This window comes from Hyaena hyaena, unplaced genomic scaffold, assembly GCF_003009895.1.
Source record: "Hyaena hyaena isolate Hyena2069 unplaced genomic scaffold, ASM300989v1 scaffold_65, whole genome shotgun sequence".
NCBI lineage: Eukaryota > Metazoa > Chordata > Mammalia > Carnivora > Hyaenidae > Hyaena > Hyaena hyaena.
In genome coordinates this window covers 1,583,634-1,608,340 of record NW_024080697.1, presented here as the reverse complement: position 1 = coordinate 1,608,340, position 24,707 = coordinate 1,583,634, and the positions used below count along the sequence as shown (strand labels likewise).

At 40.5% G+C, this 24,707-nt stretch overlaps 1 protein-coding gene across 1 annotated transcript in view; it reads left to right on the top strand.

Moving 5' to 3' along the window:
• TMED10 (transmembrane p24 trafficking protein 10) overlaps positions 1 to 24,486 on the top strand; it is a 39,783-nt gene extending 15,297 nt beyond the window's left edge. Inside the window, exons 2-5 of the mRNA XM_039232301.1 lie at positions 5,473 to 5,584; positions 10,824 to 10,897; positions 22,766 to 22,892; positions 23,290 to 24,486. Coding sequence (XP_039088232.1) covers positions 5,473 to 5,584; positions 10,824 to 10,897; positions 22,766 to 22,892; positions 23,290 to 23,411 — 435 coding nt within the window. The 3' untranslated portion in view covers positions 23,412 to 24,486. The remainder of the gene's footprint in view (positions 1 to 5,472; positions 5,585 to 10,823; positions 10,898 to 22,765; positions 22,893 to 23,289) is intronic.
• The last annotated feature ends 221 nt before the right edge of the window (positions 24,487 to 24,707 follow it).

Genomic DNA, 24,707 nt, shown 5'->3' with positions numbered 1-24,707 from the left:
AAATCATAAGCTAAGTACAATTAAATTGGGTTGTTTTTCCTAGGTCAGTGATCTGCCTGACTGTGGAGATGACAGCATCTGTGATGACTGTTCGTTGCTGCATTCTTTTGTTTTTTTCTTTTAATATTTATTTTTTGAGAGAGACAGAGTATGAGCAGCAGAGGGCCAGAGAGAGAGAGAGAGAGGGAGATACAGAACCTGAAGCAGGTTTCAGGCTCTGAGCTGTCAGTACAGAGCCTGACGTGGGGCTTGAACTCACAAACTGCGAGATCATGACCTGAGTCGAAGTCAGACACTTAACTGACTGAGCCACACAGGCACCCCAATGCTGCCTTCTTGATGCTTATTCCTTGCTGTCCTCTACTGGTTTTCATTTATATTAAACAGTTTTAGTAGTCTGTAATCCTTTCCTACTGCCTTAAGAATTAAATTAGGGGTGCTTGGCTGGCTTGGTTGGTAGAGTGTAAGACACTTGATCTCGGGGTTGAAGCTTCAAGCACCACATTGGGTGTAGTGATTACATAAAAATAAAATCTTTTTAATTTATTTTTTGAGGTTTAATTTGTTTTTGAGAAAGAGAGCGCAAGTATGTAGGGGCAGAAGTGAACTTAACTGGTGTAAACAAATCTGGAAGCTTATTTTTTTTTTTTTTTTAATATTTTTATTTATTTCTAGGAGAGAGAGAGAGACAGCATGAGCAGGGGAGGGTCAGAGAGAGAGGGAGTGACAGACTCTGAAACAGGCTCCAGGCTCCGAGCTGGCAGTCAGCACAGAGCCCGACGCGGGGCTCGAACCCACGAACCGCGAGATCATGACCTAAGCGAAAGTCGGACGCTCAACCAACTAAGCCACCCAGGTGCCCCTGGAAGCTTATTTTTTTAATCCAAGAATGCCTTAGAGAAGTTCTACATTTTCTGCAACTTTATTCATAGGAACCAAACCTAAGTTTTTTGATCAGCTTGGAATGTGAAAATCTGTTGTTTCTGCAGTCAGTCTTTCTGAACTTCCTCCTTGCTCTTAAAGTATTGTCGCTGTGCTTTTGGGAGTCAGGGAGCGGGAGCAGGGACATATGAGTGTCTAATGGGTGACAGATCCTGAAGAAAGGGAGAATGACACATTGATGACTACACATTACTTTGGGAGTTGAATAGTTCCCAGACCTTTTTGCCCTGTAATATGTGTGTGTTCAGGGTTCTAAGGTAGTCTTTTCTTAAACTTTTTTTTTTTTTTAGTTGATTCAGAAAAAGTGTCACATGAACAAGAGACCTTTAGGAATCTCCCTTCTCCTTGCAGATTGTTTAGTTACTGCTGACTTTAGGACCTCTACCTTCTGGCTGCCTGCTAGTCCCTCCAGGGTGAAGAATAGACTGAACTTGACTTGAGTGTTTGCTTGAGAGGACTCTCAGGCACTCTGATTTGTATGGACTGAGAGAGAATCTATCACACTCTGTTAGTCTTTCTTATCTTCTGTGCATTCCATTCTTTCACGCGTTCCTTTTGTGGGGAGGCAACATGGAATGGAGGAAAAGCATGCATTGTACACTACTTCAAATCCACATACAGAATTTATTAACTCTGTGATAACGAGCAGGTTACTAAGTTTCCTTGTCTTTAAAATGGGGATAATAAGACCGTCCCCTCTGGGCTTGTTGTGAAGATTAAATAAATATTATGTATAAAGTTTATAGCATAATTTCTTAATCCCTGTATCCTTCCAAAAACAGAACCTCAGGCCTAGATCTTTGTTCCTGCATCCTGGCTGTTAAGTGTTGCCAGTTAGAAATCCATGGCCCATGATCTCAGCTGAGACGTCAGTGCTGCCTAGCAATGCTTTCATGTGATTTTAGTCAGCTCTTTTCTTGTCCTATGCAGAAGTCAGAAATTGTTGGCCCAGAAGAACTTGGTTCTGTAGACCTCTTTTGTTTGGCCTTGACATAGTTTTTCCTATGTTGGGATTGGTTGTGAGGATTTAAAACTTAGGAGATTTCAAATGAAGGTTAAAATGTCCAGCTTCTTTTGAAAACTTGGATGATCTGAAAACCCAGCATGACACGGCAGTCATTGGTTTCTCCCTGGAGACAGGCGTATCTTCTTAGTCTGCCAAAGTGTCTACCATCTTGTGGACTTACACTGGCCCATTAGATTCACTTAGGTTGCTCAGTTGATCCTTGGGGACTTTGACTTTTTGGTCTTGTCCTATGACCTCTCCCTCCCTCAGATCCCTCAAATCCATCCCCTTCTCCCCATGCCCAAAGCCCTCATCATTGCTAACCTGGAGTGCTGGAATTCTGTCCTAACCCAGCGTCTTATCTCTAGCATTGTCCCTTTTGAGTCTGTCTTCATGGTGTTACCAGATTCATCTTTCTAAATTGCAAACTGAATCCTATTAATCTCTTGTTTCAAATTCTTCATTGCCTTTCCACTTTGACCCAATGAAGTTTAAACTCCTTAGCATGGTGTTGCATTTTTTTTTTAAGTTTATTTATTTTGAGAGAGAGAATACATGTGCACAAGTTGGTGGGGGCAGGGTAGGGGGGGAATTCCAGGCAGGCTCTGCACGGCTCAAATTCACCAACCATGAGATCATCACCTGAGCCTAAATCAAGGGTCTGATGCTTAACAGACTGAGCCACCTCAGCACTCCTGGTGTTGCATTTTTATGTGGTCTGGCCAGTACCTCTCCAGCCACTTAACCTCTCTGTGCCTCAGTTTCCTGCTATGGAGCATGAGAGAAATAATGTTCTTACCTATAGTGTTATAATAAAGATTAAATTTTAAATGCATATAAAGTACTTGGCATGGTACTCAACATTTAGTAAGTGCTTAATAAATACTAGCTATTAGTATTATGATAAAACTATGTTTTGTTTTGTTTTCAGGTCTTCATATTTGCTATTTCTTCTACCCTGAATGTTTTAACACCCGTTTTTCCCTTAAAAAATGTTTTTTCATGTTTGTTTACTTTTGAGAGAAAGAGAGACAGCCCAAGCAGCGAGATCGTGACCTGAGCCCAAGTCAGATGCTTAACCTACTGAGCCATCCAGACACCCCCCTGCCCCCCACCATTTTCCCCTTAATTGCAGCTTATCCTTCAGGACTTAGCTCACATGTCACCTCTTCCGCAGTATGTTCCCTGAACCTCCATCTCGTTTGGCACCTGTGCTTACCTCTAGTAGTGCAGTTTTCTCATTATAGTGAAGTCTCATTTCTTATCCATCTCCTCATTTAGACTTTTCAGCCCTTTGAATATGAGAACTATCTTACACATCCCATCCTTGTATCCCAAATGACCAGCGTAGATCTAACCACTAACAAATTAATGAATGATCAACATCATTCTTGGTGTAAGATACTTGATCAATATTACTACTGTTATTTTTAGAGAATTGAAAAGATGTGCCTTTTTCTATTAACCCCTCATTTCAAATTAGTCTAGCAGTGGGCGCCTGGGTGGCTTAGTCGGTTAAGCGTCCGACTTTCACTTAGGTCATGATCTTACGGTTCATGGGTTCGAGCCCCGCGTCGGGCTCTGTGCTGACTACCAGCTCAGAGCCTGGAGCCTGTTTCAGTCTGTGACTCCCTCTCTCTCTGACCCTCCCCTGCTCATGCTGTCTCTCTCTCTCTCTCTCCTAGAAATAAATAAAACATTAAAAAAAATTAGTTTAGCAGTGAGTACTATTTTTTAGTTATGTTTTTTCCTGAAAATGAAATAACTTTAACTCTCATCATGACCATAAGTGATACATGCCTTTGTAGAAAATCAAGAGAAAAATAAAAGTATAAAGAAGAAATCTCACTACTCAGAAAAGAACTAGTGTTATTAAAATGCTATAAAATAATCTTGTGTGCTACTCAGTTTTCATATTTAAAATCTCATCTATAAATGAATCTTGTTTTATAGACTGCATTGGGACATCTAGTTTTTTGGTTTTTTTTCTTTTTAAATTTTGAGAGAGAGAGAGCAAGTGGAGAAGGGGCATGGGGGGAGGGGAAGGGAGAGAGAGAGAGAGAGAGAGAGAGTCAGAGTCAGAGAGAGTCAGTTCCAATCAGGCTCTGTACCATCAGTGCAGAGCCCGATATGGGATTGAACTCAAGAAACCCTAAATCATGACCTGAGCCAGAGTCAGATGCTTAACCAACTGAACCACCCAGACACCTGTAGAACATCTGGTTTACTATAATGAAGCCACTACTTTTGTGTTCCATACTGGAACTAGCTTCCTGTCCTAAGTAATGAAATGTGCCTTCTACTAAGACAGCCATGAGCTCTAGAAAAGAAGTTGCAATCCAGTCTGTCATATTACTATGTCATTCCCTTATTGTATATATGACCATTCACTTAATCATTGTATGCCACATCATCTGTGCTTACAGGCTATTCTCTATGAATGGAGCAGTTTAAGTTTGGAGAACTAAAGCTAACAATCTAGAAGAAAGAAATTATAATTAATGGAAGCCAAGGGTATCTATTTTAGGAGAAATTTCTTGTTTTATCCCCCATGCCTCTCTGCTACTCCATGTGGCCATTGACATAATTGATGTGAAATTTGCAGGAATATATCTTCCAAATTTTCTTCTCTCTGCATGCCGTTTTTCCTTCTCTTTTTGCATCAGTGTCCCGTTTCCATTCTCTGCTCCTACCTCCACTCCATCAAAGTTTGTTTTACAGAAGAGGTGTGTTCCTATATGTCTTTTTCCTTTTTGTAGTATGTTCTTTTGGTAATGGTCTGCTTTGTTTTTGTGACATACCCCTTTCTAGGTAATGATACTGATATATATTTTATAAGGTGAACTTTTGCTAATAAACCCAATCTAAATCAACTGTATCAACTTTTTGGTTTGGTAAAACATTGTTCTTTTTTTTTTAAGTTTATTTATTTTGAGAAAGAGTGTACACGTAAAGGGTGGAAGGAGTAGACAAAGATGAGCCCAATGTGAGCTCAGTCTCATGAACTGTGAGATCATAACCTGAGCCAATATCAAGAGTCAGACACTTAACCAGCTGAGCCACCCAGGTACACTAGGGTATGGTAAGACATTCTATAATAGCAACATGTTTTAGCCATCAGTGTGGATATTGTTTGAATGAATGAAAATTTGCTGTATTTGGGTTTCATCTTTTTTTTAAGTTTATATATTTATTTATTTTGAGAGAGACAGTGTGAGTGGTAAGGGGCAGAGAGAGAGGAAGAGAGAGAATTCCCAAGCAGGTTCTGCACTGCCAGAGCACCCCCACATGGGGCTCAAACCCATGAAACCACGAGATCATGACCTGAGCCGAAAGCAAGAGTAGATTGCTGGGTTTCATCTTCTAATCCAATTCCTGTCTTTAGAAATGGATTGAATATAGTCATCATAATGAGAAATATCAACTGTCTTTTATTGACAATGTTTCTTTCCATTTCTCTGGTTTCTGAAAGTTGTCTTTCCCAGTGTATTTTGCTTCCTCTTCTTATTTACTTTTTATTTTAGATCACAGATTCTGCTGGTCATATTCTGTACTCCAAAGAAGATGCAACCAAGGGGAAATTCGCCTTTACCACTGAAGATTATGACATGTTTGAAGTGTGTTTTGAGAGCAAGGGTAAGTAATCAGTGTTTTTCCCTAAATTAAGTGTCTTCTCTCATTAGAGCATGAACTTTCTCTCTTGGGCCATCAGGAAGAGGAAATGGAAACTACATTTGTTTATATGTCTTTCACACATAAATGAAAGCTGGCTAATCAGATGAGTTCTTCATATGTAGGAGTAGGCATTTCTTGAATGATGTGATGTTTGGTTTGAATGATACAGTTGAATTTTGTATAGATGCTGGAAAATAGTACATTTATATGCTAGTGACACATTTTCTCAGGGACTAAAAATAAGGTCTGTCTGACAAACAATATATTGCAAAGTTAGAAATATTTTTGGTCTCAAGAGTACTTCCCTCTTTCTATCTTGCTATGGATTCTTCAGTGGATCTCAAGGCCAAGATCCCATCTTAGTACCTTTTAGGCTGATTACTTGATGGCTTCAGTGCTCAGTAATGGGTTGAAAGGCAGATTCTTTTTCACTCCCTATTTGTTAGCTTGAAGGACACTAGACTCTAAAAGCTGTATGCATTTATATTTGTTACATTAATTGGGACCCTTTGGGGCTATAGGACGTAAAAATAAAACTCAAGCTGCCTTGAAGAGAAAGAGATGGACCATTTGACTCTCTGAACTGGGAAGTCTGCAGTGTGGTGCTGAACTCAGGCACAGCTGGTTCTTGGAGTTTTGACAGTATCATTGGAACTCTTACCTCTCTCTTAGTGCTTCCTTTCCTTGCCTCCATTTAATGTTATTCTTAGGCTTCCTCTGTATCGTAACAAAAGGACTCCTGGCAGTTTTACATTTGTAGAATATTCAGAACAAAGGATCCTAGAAGAGCAAGCTCCTTTGCCAACAGTGCCAGTAGATTCTCAGGAATGGCAGATCAACTACCTGCTTTTGACAGTTAACCAAGAATTGACTTCCTTGATCTATAGTTGGTCAATTTAGCCTAAAAGCTAAGGGAGTTTGCCTGAAGTAAATGGAATAATAGATTCAAAATAAAAAATTAAAGGATTTTAATGGTGATTTCATGACTGATATCCTTCTGTCTGCCCCCACCTGTGCCAGTTCCAGGATGTCGCAACAGTATTCTGGACATTTCCACATAGTTGTGCCACTCTGATCTCAAAACCAAGATGTTTAAGATGTCTAAAGACTGTATTCATGGGCCTTTCTTTCACACAATTCCCCTCACTTATCAGTGTTACCACTGTCCTTCCAGTTACTTGGGCTTACATTTTGCAATTATTTTTCCCTTTGTCAGCCTATCATTGAGTTATGCTTATACGTCTTTCACAATATCTTCTGTATCTGTCCCCACACAGTCTGAACTCTAATCTTTTAAGTCCTGGATTGTGTCATTAGGCTTCTAATATCCTTACTCTTAATATATCCAAAAACTGCTACCAAATTTGTCTCCTAAAACACATATTTCATCATGTCAGTTCTTTTTAAAAAGCTGTCCCTGCTCTGTAGTGGTAGTAATGCTCCTATTCTATAGAATGAAACCCAGAATCATAGGATTTTTTAGCTGGAGGAGATTTTACGTATCATGGCATTCAGTAGTCTTTATAGTTTTGCTCCAGCCTTGTCTGCCACTGCTCATCAGTCCCAGCAGGTCTAGTTTGCTCTGCCCTCTAAACACATCACATATATCCATTTGCTGGAATGCTTTCTTCCGATAAAAGCAAGAGTTTACCTTTAGTTCTTACAGAGTACTTCCCTCAACCATTCTCGCCTGCTCAGTGTCTCAATCGATTGATTCATTCAGCAAATATTTACTAAGTGCCCTTATGTAGCAAGCACTGTTTGAAGTGTTGGGGATATAGCAGTGAATAAAAAAAGTTTCTGTTCTCATTGAGCTTACATTTTCATTGATTCAAATAGATGATAAACAAATAAATATAAATCAGGTGGTAATGAGGACTTTGGAGAAAGAGCCAACTACTTTGGGATGCTTAGCATATCTCAGAAACAGCAAGGAGGTTAATGTGGCTTCCTCTAAATTGTATATCATTCACTGATGAGATCATTTAGGCATTTTTGAATATGTATGAATATATACACCACACAGCTTTGTGTTGTTTAAATGTCTCATGTATATATGTCTTACATTTCCAATTTTAAACTCTTTGAAGGTAGAAATTATCTTTTATTCTCAGTGTTTTATGTCCTGATGTTGTGCATATAGATGCCCAGGAACTAATTTTTAAAATATATATTTATGGGGTTCCTGGGTAGCTTAGTTGGTTAAGCGCCCAACTTCAGCTCAGGTCATGATCTCATGGTTCAGTTTGTGAGTTCAAGTCTCTGTGCTGTCAGCTCAGAGCCTGGAACGTACTTCAGATTCTGTGTCTTCATCTCTCTCTGCCCCTCCCCCACTTGTGCTCTGTCTCGCTCTCTCAAAAAATGAACATTTAAAAAAGTATATACATGGGGCGCCTGGGTGACTCAGTTGGTTAAGCGTCCGACTTTGGCTCAGGCGATGATCTCACGGTTCGTGGGTTTGAGCCCCACGTCGGGCTCTATGTTGACAGCCAGCTCAAAGCCTGGAGCCTGTTTCGGATTCTGTGTCTCCCTGTCTCTCTGACCCTCCCCTGCTCATGCTGTCTCTCTCTTTCAAACATAAATTTAAAAAAACATTAAAAAAAATATGCATAAATGTATATACATACTCAGTATAGTCAGCACTCAATTTCCAGTTTCATTTGTTTTGATTTGGAAATGTGATAACTTGCAGTCCTTGGGGCACCTTTCAAAAGATTGTTCATTTGGGGGCACCTGGGTGGCTCAGTTTGTTAGGCATCCAGCTCTTGATTTCAGCTCAGGTCATGGTCTCACGGTTTGTGGGATTGAGAGCCCTGCGTCGGGTTCTATGCTGACATCATGGAGCCTGTTTGGGAACCTCCCTCCACCCCTTCACCCCTCATGCTCTCTCTTGCACTCACTCTCAAAATAAACATTAAAAAAAAAAAAGATTGTCCATTTGACAGAGAAATGCAGAGAAGGTTTTTGTTTTTGTTCTTTGTTTTTTGGTTTTTGGTTTTTTACAAAGGGGCCTGTTTAGGGCCATGATGTCAGCTATGGGGATAGGTTGGGCTGGTCCATGCAAGAAGCTATATGGTCTGGACTGAGAACGGGCAGAAGTCTGTGGTTTTGTGGTTTTAGTTGTGTTTGTATAATACTTAATGCTGTGCTGTGGTAACAGAGAGGTGGTGGAAAGAGTCTGTTAGGAAGAGAGTTTCTTGATCATTTGGAGCAGGTGGGGTTGTGAGCTGATTCAGTTACATAACTTTTTAAATGAGGAAGGAGAATCAAAAATCTGCGCTGCATCTCTTATGGGCCAGTGCTGTGATCAGGATTGTACATGAGATTTGGGGAAACAGATCTATACCTCTCTGGGTGCCACTGTTTTTGTTTTGTTTTGTTTTGGAGACTTACTCGTTTAATGTTCAAAAGGGATCTGTGACTTGTCTTAGTTTCTTATATTAGTCCTACCTGTGTGGTCTTATTTCTGTGGCTTTCAAGTGATCTTTCTAACCTATCCAAAAGAACCTCTTTACTGTCTTTTAAATATTTTTTTAATGCTTATTTTTGAGAGAGAGAGAGAGACAGACAGACAAACAGAGCATGAGCAGGGGAGGGGCAGAAAGAGAGGGAGACACAGAAGCAGGCTCCAGGCTCTGAGCTGTCAACACAGAGCCCTACGCGGGGCTCAAACTCATGGATGGTGAGATCGTGATCTGACCTGAAATCGGACACTTAACTGACTGAGCCTCCCAGGCACCCCTACTGTCTTTTAAACCTGCCATACTCATTTCAATATCTGAGTCTTTGCCCATAGTTTGCCATCTGCCTAGAGTACTCTGTCCTTGGCCTTCAGGTGCTTTCTCTTTAGTGAAGTCTGTCCATAACTATTCTCTTCCGTTTTCTAACCTTTATTCCACAGCTGGGATTATCTGAACTGGGTTTTTTTTGTCTTGTTTGTTTGTTTATTTTACTATATTTATTTATTGAGAGAGTGTGTACATGTGGGGGAGGAGCAAGGGTCAGATGCTTAACTGACTAAGCTGCCCAGGCTCCCCTGAACTGGTTTTTTTTTTCTTATAGTTGAATACTGCTTTGCATTTTCACTGTAGCTATTATGCACAGTTATGTCTTAGATCCCTATTGAATATTTGAAGGCAGAGATTACAATTCAGTACAGTTCTAGCACCTAGTGAGTTCTCACTGAGTGGTTATTGAATTGACTTTTGTCCATATCAGACACCTCCAGTGTTCAGGCAGCAGATGGTATAGTACCATTCTCTCTGGCTTATAGTCTCAAGTACCTCAATGCTTAAGTGGCACTGTTTCCCTAAATTCCTAATTTCATGCAGGCAGTTTTTAATTTTATAAATAATTTGTTGAATTCCAGGGGATTGGGGCCGAGCAATTTCCTGGGATTCTGAGTCTTATCCTCTCTCCTACCTGATGATTTAATTTTAAATTCCTTTTTGATCAAGCTGAATCAGTTTACTTTTTCTAATATGAGCATAGTTCTGTTGGCCCTATCTATCCCAAACAGACATTTCTCTTTCTAAGAAGCATCCCTGAGAATTGTATTCTTATTTACAAGTATTTTTCTTGGGCTTTTCTCTTTTAAGTGTTTTGTGCATCCTTTATAACATTTTATTAGCCTACTGAAATGGTCTTACATTAACCAAAACATTTGAATTAATGTGGAATATTAGCTAAATCCTGTGTTGTTTGCAGTACTCCTGTTTATATTAAGTAAATCCAAGCTTAGCATATACCCATTTTTTTTTGCAAAAACTAACAGGCCTTTTCAGATGTGGAAATGTACCTTTTCAGTCTAAGTTGGTGCCCACTACCTATTGGTCTATATGCCACTCAGTTTTATACTGTTTGACTTGAGTTTCATTTCCTCATCTAGTTAGCTGCATGTTGTCCTTCTGCTCTTCAGTCCTTTGTAGTACCTGCCGCAGTGTCTTGTGTCCTGCCTGCTCAGAGCTGTTTGCCAGCAGCGTATTCTCACTGCTTTCTGTCACCCCACACAGATAGAGGCTTTGTCTGGAATGCTTGTGATTTTAGTCAGAGCCAGGAATTTTCTGCAGCTGAGTAGGGGGAGGAGCTGTGGCTGTTTCCCTCTATTGAGAGGGTAGGGGTTAGAGCGAGGGAGAGTGGGCGGGTAATTTCCCGGACTTTTAAATATTCTACACAATGACTCTTTTGATTTCTCTCTCAGGAACAGGGCGGATACCTGATCAACTCGTGATTCTAGACATGAAGCATGGAGTGGAGGCGAAAAACTACGAAGAGGTACGTCCTGCTGTAACAGCTGGAGGAGGCAGTGGCGTGGTCTGCTGTGAGGTGTCTGTGACCCAGTCAGGTCAACCAGTCGCGCTTTGCCCAGAAAGCTTTTGTTTTCTCAGCAATCATGTGACAACCAGCTACAGTCTTAACTGATACAAAAAGTTGTCTTAACAGCCTTCAACAGTCATTCTGGCTGTGCTGTCAGCCAGATGACTGAACCACTGTCCCGCAGCAATGGTGATGTGATGAAACACCAAGCAGGCGTGTGCCATTAGTGCTCGTGGGACAGAAACCCACATGTATACCTGTAGGTTATTTTTAAGTTTATATATTTATTTTGAGAGAAAGTGTGAGCCAGGGAGGGGCAAAGAGAGAAGGAGAAAGAGAGAGAGAGAGAGACAGAGAGAGAGAGACAGAGAGAGAGAGACAGAGAGAGACCCAAGCAGGCTCCATGCTGTCAGAACAGAGCCTGACACAGGGCTCAAACTCACAAGCCTGTGAGATCATGACCTGAGCCGAAGCCAAGAGCTAGATACCTAACCAGCTGTGCCCTTGTCATTTGTTTTTTAATGTTTGTTTGTTTATTTTGAGAGCGAGCGAGCAGAGGAGGGATAGAGACGACAAGAGAGAGAATCCCAAGCTGACTCCATGCTGTCAGCACAGAGCCTGACGTGAGGCTTGATCTCGTGAACCATAAGATCATGACCTGAGCCAAGTTTAGGAGCTAGATGCTTAACCAGTTGAACCACCAAGGTGCCCCTATATCTGTAATTTTTATAATTATAGACTTCATTTCTATGTCCAAGATTAAGAAAAACAATGTTTTTTTATTTCCTGAGGATTTTATTCCCAGACTGACAGCTATGTATATATATAGATCTATATCTATATCTATCTCTCTCTCTCTCTCTCTATATATATATCTAGGACATGGAATCAGTGTTTAGACATGAACAACTGTGCTGTCTTTGAGAGACACTATAATCCAAAGTAGCTTATAGTTAATAACAATTTCAGTCTTTTACGAAAAGGAGCATGATGGAAGAAAAAACTGCAAGAGACTGGAGATCTTGATAACAAATAAACATTTTGTTGACAGGTAGTGTTATAGGGAATAAAAACTGGCATTTATTTCAGTGGTAGGGAGGTGGTGTGTGCATGGAATTAGGGTAAGGGGGACTAAGCTTTTTCGTCTATTATGATAGCACAGAATGGTTCTTCAAGTGAAGAGCACCTTTTAAAAACCTCAAGGACTATTTAAGACTGGAAGATTGGTTTTTATAGAAAGTTAAGAGTATTTTTACTGAGCGCATGAAGAAGTGGCGTACAGGAAATAGAAATGGTTTTTAAAAAATGTAAATTCAATAAACAAAGCAAAGTTGATTTAAGAGAATTTTTTAGGACTCATGGACCTAGAGAACTTGCTCTGCCTTTGGCCAGGACCTGGAAGGGAAATGTCCTGGAATAGAAGAAGATCGGAATTGACTGGATCGCTCTGCAACAGGAAGTAGTAGTACAACAGCTGCAGCTCTTAGGGCTTTCCTCTTTTTCCTAGTTCAGATATCCAGTTGAACAAAACTAGGCTGAGTTATGCGTAGGCGATAAACAGGAACAAGTGATGCAGCAGTGAATGGAATACCATTCCTGGTAGACACGTTGATTTGCTTGTTTCTATGTCTAAGCTAGTTTAAAGTGTTTTTTGTTTTTTGTTTTTTGTTTTAACATTTATTCATTTTTTTTTTTTAATGTTTTATTTTATTTATTTCCAGGATAGAGAGAGACAGCGCGAGCAGGGGAGGGTCAGAGAGAGAGGGAGTCTCAGAATGAAACAGGCTCCAGGCTCTGAGCTGGCAGTCAGCACAGAGCCCGACGCGGGGCTCGAACCCACGAACCGCTAGATCATGACCTAAGCGAAAGTCGGATGCTTAACCGACTAAGCCACCCAGTCGCCCCAACATTTATTCATTTTTGAGAGACCGAGAGAGAGTGTGAGCAGGGGAGGGGCAGAGAGAGAGGGAGACACAGAATCTGAAGCAGGTTCCAGCCTCTGAGCTGTCAGCACAGAGCCCAACGTGGGGCTTGAGCTCACGGACCATGAGATCATGACCTAGGCTGATGTCCGACGCTTACCCAACTGAACCACCCAAGGGCCCCCCTAACCTAATTTAGTTGAAAGAAATAAAGCAAGAGTGCTTGTTTATTTGATGAACTGAAAAGCAAATTGAAAAGAATCTTTTTGAACTTTGATGATTCAGAAGAATTTTAATTATATTTAAATACAATACTATGTGTTAAAATGCTGTTATAAGGTATAAAAGACAAAAATTTGCTGCAGTTATTATGAGGTAGAAGAACCAGTAGAATGATTTTCAGTTTTTGATTGCTGCTGCACTGTCCTCAACTTCAGACCATTCTCTAAGCCAGGTTTCTTTAAATTCCTACTGTGTACGATTGTACCTGTAATAACTTTTCCTCCCAGTATGATGGCTGTCATTAAGTGGTATAGGTTAAATAATAGGGCATTTGGAGACATGAGACATCATTTTCCCCTCTAAAATAGAGAGCATTATTTGTGAGTTTACATATAAAATGATGTGGATGTCACTGTCACAGGACATTTCAGAACTCCTGTTCCTCCTGGAATTTCAACCATCCTTGGACTTTGTTGACATTGGGGAAGGGCCTTTATCTTTCCTGGCCTTTCGCTTAACCCAAGAGGGGAATCCCTGGCCAAAAGGAAACCACAGTGCTTCCTTTGCCTGCTTCCTGCTTTGGAAGCCTGGCACGTCCTAAGCACTTCATTACGCACATGGTTACAACACAGCTCCTAATTCTGTTTCTTAACCAAGTAACTCCTCTTACTACTTTCTTTGGCGATCTTACCACCACCCCACCCCACCCCCCACCACCAAAAAAAGCAAACCAAACAGATGGAGGAGGAGAACTGGTTAGGACACAGGCCAAAGACTAGCCCTTTTCTCAGCCAATGGCTAGGTTCCCTGGACTCTTGCTTAGAAATAGCTGTTACTTGTCTCTCGGCAAATGCCTGTGACAAGAACATGAATAATAGAAACACTTGTTCTCTGGTTAATTACCAGAGAGCACTGAGCATATGTAGAGGTTTTGAGGCATTTAATTTCAGGCCCTTGAGGTAATAGAGAGCTTTTATCTCCAGAGGATTTGGGCCTTTTGGTAGAAGTGTTTAGCTTGGGGGAAGTGGCACATTTCTTTATTTTCTTCACATCCAAGACATCTCTCCCTCACAGCTGTGGACTTCATCATTCTCAATTCCCTTGTGGTTTTGTAAAATTCAGTAGTAGTCGATATTTCAATAGCTGGGCAGAGTACCACAATACCTACTAAATTGTTACAGAGGGTTTACTTAATTAGTGCCTGTGGAATTGCTGTGTAAATAATATAAATGTAAGATGATGTTATTTGGAAGCTATAATGGTCATCCTATTGTAAAGAAGCATAGAGTCTTTTTAATTTTTTTTTAATGTTTGTTTATTTTTGAGAAAAAGAGAGACCAAGCATGAGCAGGAGAGGGGCAGAGAGAGGGAGACACAGAATCCGAAGCAGGCTCCAGGCTCTGAGCTGTCAGCACAGAGCCCGATATGGGGTTCAAACCCACGAACTGTAAGATCATGACCTGAGCCAAAATCGGACGCTTAACCAACTGAGCCATCCAGGCGCCCCAGAAGCAGAGTCTTAATGTTTGAAATCTTTAAAGAGTTCAGAATGCTTATGTCCTCAAAAATAAAGCACTTTTGATTCCCTCTGTTGAATTTGGAGGACCTCTCAGTTTGTTTGTTTTTTAGTGTTTGTTCATTTTTGAGACAGAGCATGAGCAGGGGTCTGGGGCAGGGGGAACAATGGATCTGAAGCAGATTCTGCACTGACAGCAGAGAGCCTGATAAAGGACTTGAACTCATGAACAGTGAAAGTCTGACCTGAGCCAAAGTCTGACATTCAACTGACTGAGACACCCAGGTGCCCTGAGCCAATTTTTTTTTGAATTTGTGGTCTGTGAACTAGAGCAGCTGTTTATCAGGACTTAATTGTCTAATCCTGCAGTTGTGGAAATGGAGGCATAACTGTCCCACAAAGGAGCTGTCTGACATACCCTCTAACTCTGGGGCTGTGTGTGTCCCTTCTTCTTTTTAAAGTAGTCCCCACATATACCATGGGGCTTGAACTCATGACCCTGAGGTTAAGAGTCGCACGCTCAACTGACTGAGCTGGGCAGGCGTGTGTATGTCCTATCTTGATGTGGATGTCAGTGTTTTCAGCACCACTAAAATCCTGTTTTGCTTGTGGATTTTATTAGTATGTCCTTTCCTATCAACATGTACACCAGAAACACAATTCCCCTTGTTGGAGCCACAGCTGAAGGCTTTTCAAAAGTTGTTCTTTTCTGAATGCCCCTCAGGAAGGAGGAACTTGGGTTCTGCATCTGAGCTCCAGAATCCCTTTTGGATAATAAATGATATAACATGGGTAAGGCACCTGACACATAGTTGGTCAGTTCAGTAGACTTTGGCTCCCTTCTCCTACGTTTTCTGGAAATTGAATATTACAGAGTAAATAGGATCATGCTAAATTTCATTTTGCCCTGAGATTGGCGGTATTATCTGGCCTTATTTTGGCACATTGTTGACCTTTTGAGCTTCTGTAAAGATGCCTCTGATTCACACACCTCCCCACACGAGTAGACTTGTCCTTGGGTATAGGTCTGCCTTATCTCAATTGTGCTCGATTAGATGGTCTCCACTGTTAAGTTCTGTGCTCTGTGTGTGTGTGTGTGTGTGTGTGTGTAGGTAACAGCAGTGTGACTGAATTTGGCTTAGCACAACAAGCTTCTCTCGGGTCTCTGTTTCACCAAGGAAAACAATCCAGTGATTCTCTAGAGGTGGGTTTCGCGCGTGTGTTCTAAGAAGCAGTTTCTCAGAGTTAACACCTTTCCTAGATTCAAATCCTCATTAGAGGAGGGGAAGATTTGGATGTGGCCTAAGAAGGGTACTTTCAGTCATTTTGGAAAGCATTGTACATATGCGGGGAAAGGCTTTATAACTTGTACTTTTCCAAGCAGTACCCACCACTGCTGATGAGAGTGTCAATGTGGTAGGGAGGACCTTCTCCTAGGCAGGGGTGAAAAGATGTAGAATGTTCTTAACTTAGAGGAAGTGCTTGCTTAAGGGGACCAGCAGAGCCTATTATCTGCTATGAGAAAGTTAGCTCCTGTGAGTAAGGCAAGGGATGGACATGCTATGCAAAGTATCCACTGTATTCATTCCCTTGAGTTCAAGGGCCAAACTAGTGTTAGGGTAAAGGGGCGCCTGGGTGGCTTAGTCGGTTAAGTGTCTGACTCTTGGTTTCAGCTCAGGTCGTGATCTCACAGTTTCATGGTTTCAAGCCCCGCATCAGGCTCTGTGTTGGCAGCATGGAACCTGCTTGGGATTCTCTGTTCCCCTCCCCCCAACCCCCTTCCCCTGCTCATGCTGTCTCTGTTTCTCTCAAAAATAAATAAAACCTTAAAAAAATTTTTTTAAAAAGGATAAAAAACAAAACTTTGAATATGACGATGTATGACTGAGTGTTAATTATGTGGCACAGTCCAAGTGCCATAGGATTTTTGGAAAGAAGGAGTTGATGTGGACAGAAGTGGTTAAAGGAGGCTTCATGGTTAAGGCTTAACAGAAAGCTAGGATTTAGATACACTGAATGAATGTGGTTTTGGAAGTCAAAAATACGGTTTTGCTTGCAGTTTACAGCAGAGCTTTGCAGTTTTTAAAAAATTTTTAATATTTATTAAAAAAATTTTTAAGGGAGAAAGTGCAAGTGGGGAGGTACAGAGAGGGAGACACAGAAACTGAAGCAGGCTCCAGGCTCCAAGCTGTCAGCACCGAGCCCGATGTGGGGCTCGAACTTATGGAACATGAGGTCATGACCTGAGCCAAAGATGGCCACTTAACCAAATGAGCCACCCAGACACCCCTAATGTTTATTTATTTTTGAGAGAGAAAGAGACACACACACAGAATCTGAAGCAGGCTCCAGGCTTTGAGCTGGCAGCACAGAGCCCAACACAGGGCTCAAACCCATGAACCATGAGATCATGACCTTAGCTGAAGCTGGATGCTCAATAGACTGAGCTACCCAGGTGCCCCAAAGCTTTGCAGTTCTGATGCTAAATAAATGCTTTGGTGATCTTAGGTAGGGAGTCAAGAGACCATGGTTCTGCTAGACTTGGTTTTCCACCCAAAGGACTGAGTAACTGTGGAATCTTCAGTTTCCTGATTTGTAAAATGAAGTCCATTGTAGCTCTTTGATTATTTAATGGCTAAATGCAGTCTACAAGGGGAATGCTACCCTCTAGTGGACAATGTATGGTACACAACACTGTCAAATAGGCTTTGCTTTTATCTAGCTGTTGACAAAATACACATCATCCTTCCAGCCTAAGAAGAGAGTAGAATAGTGGCCTGCCATCATGAAACACATATAATTTCACGTTCTTTAAAAAAATTTTTTTTTTAATATTTATTTTTGAGGGAGAGAGCACACACGAGACAAAGCGTGAGCGGGGGAGGGCCAGAAAGAGAGAGGGAGACACAGAATCTGAAGCCGACTCCAGGCCTTGAGCTGTCAGTACAGAGCCTGACGTGGGGCTCAATCCCACGAACTGCGAGATCATGACCTGAGCCAAAGTCAGACTCTTAACTGAGCCACCCATTGGCCGCTATAATTTCACATTCTTACAAACACTTTGAGCCTTAAATCAGACATTTAGAAGAGCAGAACAACAATCTGGGAATTTTGAATAGAGGTTTTCTTGTTAGCTTTTTGTACCAACTGTGATAAAAGTCATTGAATGCTTAGTCCTAGGCAAGCAAAGAGGGTCTCCTGAGAATAGTGATGATGATAATTTGCTTAAAATTTTTACTCTCTTAGTCTCTAAAAATGAAAATAATAGTAGTCTGAAACCAAGGAAGTTTGGCTAATAAACTGGACAACTTACCCAAATCCTTGAGGCCTAATATAGCTTGATTGCTTCACCTTTGATCCAGAAAAAACTTGGTATGGTCTGCTAGTTTCCTTCATCAAAATTTTAGTACCTACAGAATAAAATATAAACTCACACTTGGATTCCCATCTCAGCTCCACCAAGCTCTGAGAACTTGGGCAAGTTATTTAACACACTGAACCTTAATTTCCTCATCTGAAGGATTTAGGGATAATAATATTCACCTCATATAGGGTTATGAGGATTAAGCAAGATTACAAGTTATAAAATACATACATGTTTATAAAATACATACGTGTTTAGATATATACTGGTAGGTCTGATCCATTATACAGCCTTCTTCATCTTCTTCCTCAGTTTGACTCCAGCCTAACTTTTGAGCCTTATGTTTGCTGTTAGCTAACACCCTTCCCCAAGCACATATATGTGTTGACATGTGAGTGCACATACACACAACATCAAACTACCTATGACTAGACAACTCATGGTCTCCTAAACATGGCTTGCAGTTTCTTCCCTCCGTGTTTTTTTGTGCAAACTTGAATACCTTTCCCTTCAACCTTGAATACCTTTCTCTCTCGTCTCTTTCAGAATCCTGCAGAATTTGTGAGACTAAACTCACTCGCTTCCTGTTAACCTTTCCTTTATCCTTTCAACTATGATTAATCGTGTGCTACTTGCTTTCCTTTCCACTTTTTTAAAAGTTTTCTTGATTTATTTTTATTTTGAGAGAGAGAGTGTGAGAGGAGAAGAGGCAGAGAGCGAGAAGGAGAGATCATCCCAAGCAAGCTCTGTGCTTTCAGTGCAGAGCCTAACGTGGGGCTGGATCTCATAAGCCATGAGATCATGACCTGAACCCAGGCACCCCTTTCCTTTACACATTGTTTTCCTTTTACGCTTTTAATGTGCACCTTTGTTGTAAAAGTTAATACATAATGCCTTATATTATGGTTATAGCTTTTTATATGAGCCTCTCTACCAGACTGTGAGCCTCTTAGGAACAGAGATCATCGCTTATCTTGGTACCTTGCACATAGTAAACATTGTTGTTAGGGTCTTAAAATGTTGGGTGGTTTTTTTTTTTTTTTTTCATTAATCTCTAAATTTAGATTAAATATAAATATATATCTATCCGTATTGTTATTTACCATTGAGTAATCCATGATGTGGAATAACAAATTAGTTTTCAACATTGTTTTAATCTCTTGGCAATTCTTTAAGTTTATTAGATTTAAAATTGGTATCAAGAATAATGATGTTTATTAGGCAGAGATGTGTTTTAGGAAAAGGGACCTTCATTCCACTCATAGAAGGTTGAAAATAATTTGCCAGATTAATGACAGGGTTGAGTAGGGATTTCACTGAGGAAATATCAACTTGGGAAGTAGGAGTTGGGCTGTTTGGTTATGAATAGGGCTAAAGAGTCTGGAGTGGAACCTTTACCAGAAAAGGAACTGGGGAACTGAATGACTACTTTCCCAGTGGCCTGTGTGCAGTATGGAACACCATGCAGCAGTCCGGAAGAATGAGGTGAATTCATAAGCACTGAAGTTTTTGCAAAGCTCTTATTAAATGAGAAAAAGCAAGCCAAAGAGCAACATGTACAGTATGATCCCACTTATAAATATGTTTTTAATTCTATGTTTCTGTATACATTTATAGGCATGCAAAAGCATAAGTAGTGTGTTATCTTCTAACAAGGTCTAGAAAGATTTACACTGAGTTCATAACCGTGGTTACCTCTAAGAAGGAATGTGGATATGGGAATTGGAGAGCTAGCTATGAAGGTGGGCTTTTTGTTTTTGTTCCCTTTGCTTCTGAATGGTTGAAAATTTTAGCAGGAGAACCTGCTTATGTATTGCTTATACTACTGAAAAGTAGATGGAACACTACTTTTGGGGAAAGAATTGGGAGCAGGATTTTTGGTCTATAACCTACAAAGGCCATCCTCAGTACCAAATGTATTTTAATTCCATCATTATTTTTCAGGTTTTAGGCTTTTGGCCTATTGTCATTTAACAAAAAGTGATCCTCAGTACCAAATGTATTTTAATTCCATCATCATTTTTCAGGTTTTAGGCTTTTGGCCTATTGTCATTTAACAAAAAGTGGGAAGGCTTAGAAGTTGTCTTCCACATAATTTTTTAAAATAATATTTTCAGCTGTCAGAGGCAAGGCCATAGTTTCACTTCCAGTTCCTTTTTATAAGATTCTATTTAGAGAGCCTTTAAATCATTTATCGCTAAAGAAGTTTCATGCTATTGCTTTTATTCTGTCTCATTCAGGAAGCTTTGGAGGTGAAAGTATAGACCAGGAGGGAAACAGACTAAAGTTCAGCTTATGATATATCTCTTGTGTTGGTATCTTTTTCCTGGGGAATTCCTTTGCTCTATGGCTCTGTATGAAATTAGTCAACTAATACATATTCTAGGTTAATGACAAAACTTGGCATTTGGGCATTCAGCTAGGAGAGTTTGCTAAATGCATTAACTGACAGTTAAATGTTGTAGTCCGCGTTATTCTGTTTTGTAGCTGTCAGTCACACTATTAACTGTAGCCAACATTTTACAAATGTAAGAAAATATACATCCAGTGCCAGAAAACTTAGGTCTAGGATCATTCATTCAAAGTACATTCATTGCATTTTATGTACTTTAAATATAAACCTAATTTTTATATCCTTAACAGCAGTTTCTAGTTTTATTTTAAATAACTTTTATTTTAAAAACTGTTCAGTGAGGAATATAGATTAGCAAAGAGAACATAAGAACACCCTTAAACTCTTCCTGTTCATCCTATGTTAACATTAACAGAGGAAAAGAACAAAGAGAGTGAATTGGACAAAAGAGAAGAAAAAGTAAAGAGTTGTAGAGAGAACATATGGTAGATAGTAAAGAAGCAGATACAGGAAAATAATATTTAAAGTTTATTTAGAGAGAGAGAGCTTGCACACACAAGCGGGGGGGGGAGGGTGTGTGTGGAGGGAGGTAATCCCAAACAGGCTCTGTACTGTCAGCACAGAGCCCAACATGGGGCTTACTAACTGTGAGATCATGACCTGAGCCTAAATGAAGAATCAGACAGTTAACCAACTGAGCCACTCAGAAGCCCCAAGGAAAAGAACTTTTGAAGAGTTCTCTATGTAAGAAAAATTTAAGAACAGCCTGGTATGAGTTTTAAGATCTGGAAAGTTCTGGTGGTATATCTCCATTTTAAAGCAATTCATAATCTATGGTTGATAGGAAAAAACAAAATAATGAAATCCTTGCTTCTTTTTTTTTTTAATATTTTTATTTATTTATAGGAGAGAGAGAGACAGCGTGAGCAGGGCAGGGTCAGAGAGAGAGGGAGTCACAGACTGAAACAGGCTCCAGGCTCTGAGCTGGCAGTCAGCACAGAGCCCGACGCGGGGCTCGAACCCACGAACCGCGAGATCATGACCTAAGCGAAAGTCGGATGCTTAACCGACTAAGCCACCCAGGCACCCCATGAAATCCTTGCTTCTATCATATCTGCCTTTACCAGATGCTCTTGGAGGCTTTACAGTGGTCTAGGTTGAGAAGGGAAAACAATTCATTTCTCACATCTTTCATTCCTTAGCATACGAGGAAGTCCTTGGAGATTTCTTTTGATAACTGGCTGTGTGATTCTAAAAACCAAAAATGCAGTATAATTTCTTTTGTAGCAGACCTAGGAGTCATCTGGGCTCTGGAGCTCTCTGATTTAAACCTTAAAGCTATTTTGGGACTTAAATAAGCAAACCACAATTTTCTAATTTTGTAGTTTAAGTCATTATCTTAATGCTATAGGTACACATACTCTCTCATTCCTGTGTATTCCCTGTTGGAAATTTGGAGGGTTTTCTTTTAAAATCACATTTAATATTATGACTTCCTATGCTGATAAAATTGTTTCTTGGACATGAGTAGAAGGGTAAAGTAGAATGCTTTATTAAAATCAGAAATCTCAGGAAAATGGTATATTTTACTTTATAGCCTACTATATTACAGTATTTCTAAGGAGGTTTTAATCAAAATTAAAGTATTAAAAAAAGTCTGAAATGGAAACACATAAATGGTTTGTAGGGAAGGGCAAAAGCCCAGATTTTAAAATATGTTATGGGCACGTGGGTGGCTTAGTTAAGTGTCTGACTTTTGGTTTCAACTCAGGTCGTGATCTCACAGTTCATAGGTTTGTGCCCAGTGTCAAGCTCAGCACTGATGGTAGAGCCTGCCTGGGATTCTCTCTTCCCTCTTGTGCCCTTCCCCCTCTTCTGCAGGTGCTCTCCTCTCTCTCTTTCTCTCTGTCTCTCTCTCTCTCTCAAAAATAAAGAAACTTAAAATGTTAGAGTGATAACAAGAGATTTTGTTGGTTAAACTTTGTTTTTTTAAGATTTTATTTTATTTTTAAAACTCTATACACCCAACATGGGACCCAAACCCACAACCTCAAGATCAAGAGTCACATGCTCCACTGACTGAATGAGCCAGCTGGGTGTCCCTGGTTTGGTGAAACTTTTTGTTTGTTTAAAGGAAATTCAGAACCCATTTTATTAATGTTTGTTTATTTTTGAGAGAGAGAGAGAATGAGCAGGGGAGGAGCAGAGAGGGGGAACAGAGGATCTGAAGCGGGCTCTGCACTGTGCTCTGTGCTGATAGCACAGAGCCCAGTTTGGGGCTTGAACTCACAGACCATGAGATCTTGACTGAGCCGAAGTCAGACGCTCAGTTGACTGAGCCACCCAGGTGCTCCTTGGCGAAACATTTTTAAAGACTCCTCTGTTGCCTTGTGTTCTAGACTAGAGCAGTTTTTTCAAGGAGTGCATTCATAATTCCTTTCATTTCCAGATTGCCAAGGTTGAGAAGCTCAAACCTTTGGAGGTGGAGCTCCGGCGCCTAGAAGACCTTTCAGAATCCATCGTTAATGATTTTGCCTACATGAAGAAGCGAGAGGAGGAGATGCGAGATACCAATGGTGAGGGAAAGGCAGCTCTTGTTTCTTCATAAAGGCGACAAATCTCTTTTCTCAGTTTTGCTAAATGGGGGGTCGGGGTGGGGGTGATGGGATGATCACTTACTTCAGTGTTGTTGCTTCTGCAGGTAAACAAGCTCTGTTAGATTTTTCAAGGGCATAGGAATTTCTTCTGTGATATGCAGTTGACCATACTCTCAGCTTATTGTGTATCAGACTGACAGTGCTAATCTCTGTGATTTTTAACATTTCTAGATGGAGTAGTGAAATTTTAAGAAAAATAATCCAAAATCCTGCTGCTTGGCCTAGGGGACTGAGTGGAGTTAATTAATTGCCTTTCCCCCCTGGCCGCTGTTTAGCCTGCTTACCTCGTTACACTTGTAATATTTTTTTTTTTTAGAGTCCACAAATACTCGGGTCCTATACTTCAGCATCTTTTCAATGTTCTGCCTCATCGGACTAGCCACCTGGCAGGTCTTCTACCTGCGTCGCTTCTTCAAGGCCAAGAAGTTGATTGAGTAATAAGGCCCAGTCTCCTCCCACCTGTATCTCAGCCCGCTGAACATCACTGGGACGTGCCTGGCCTAAGGCATCCTACTAACAGCATCATCGAGGCACATTGGAGCTTTCTTGCCAGAACTGGTCTCTTGTGGTGTGGGAGGACGTGGGTTACCACCTACATCCAACAAGTCAATGAGGGACTTCTTTTTAATTTGGTAGGATTTGGACTGGTTTTGCAACAATAGGACTATTAGAGTCACCGGTGACAAAAAATTGGGGTTACCTAGCTAATGCCAAAGCCAGCATTTGTACTGGGTTTCCTCCTGTGCTGTGTTTGAACCATATTTTCTTTCCTTTTCTTCCTTGCTCACCAGTTTGAGCTTCCACTCTAGTTCCTTCACCGAGGTATGTATGACCATGTTGAACTGGTTTCATTCTGATTATCCTTTTTGGATTTGTGTGAAAACACACTTAACTTTCTCTTGACCCTTAGCTGAAATGTTTAGGTAGCTTCTGGTGATATCCTTTCATAATTTTATGTCTCTTAAAAGGGTGATCGATGGGACACCTCATAGAAATGAGCTTTGAACTGTAGATAACTCTTAAAGAAGACTTCATTTTAGAAAATTAAAATATTTGTGCTTAACTGCCTGAACCTTTTTCATGTATTTATGTGTGTTCTATGCAGTTTTATCAGGTAGAGATTTGTTTGATCACCACCGCAAAATGCAGAACAGTCCAATTCTTCTATCTCTTGTACTACGACCTTTTATAACTACAGCCACCTCCCTTCCTTACCCCGGAGCCCCACCTTCTGGCAACCACTAATCTGTTCTCTGTCTCTAATTTGGTCACTTCAAGAACGTTTTATAAATGGAATCATCTAGTTTGTAACCTTTCAAGATTGCCTTTTTGAACTCATCATAATTCCCTTGAAACCCATCTAAGTTGTTGCATGTTATCAGTAGCTTTTTATTGCTCAGTAGTATTCCATGGCATGGGTGTACCAGTTGGTTTAACCATCCCCCCATTGAAGGACACTGGGGTTGTTATCAGGTTTTGGCCATTTCTAATAAAGCTGCTGTAAACTTCCATGTACAGGTTTTCATGTGAACATAAATACTTACTTCTCTGGGATAAGTGCCCAAGAGGGCAATATGGTAAACACGTGTTTATTTTTGTAAGAAACCATCCTACTCTTTTTCCAGAGTGACTGCCATTTTAACTTCCCACCAGCAATGTGTGACCGATCCAGTTTCTCCAAATGTTCACCAGTATTTGCTTTGCCGTTATTTTTATTTTAGTCATTCTAATAGG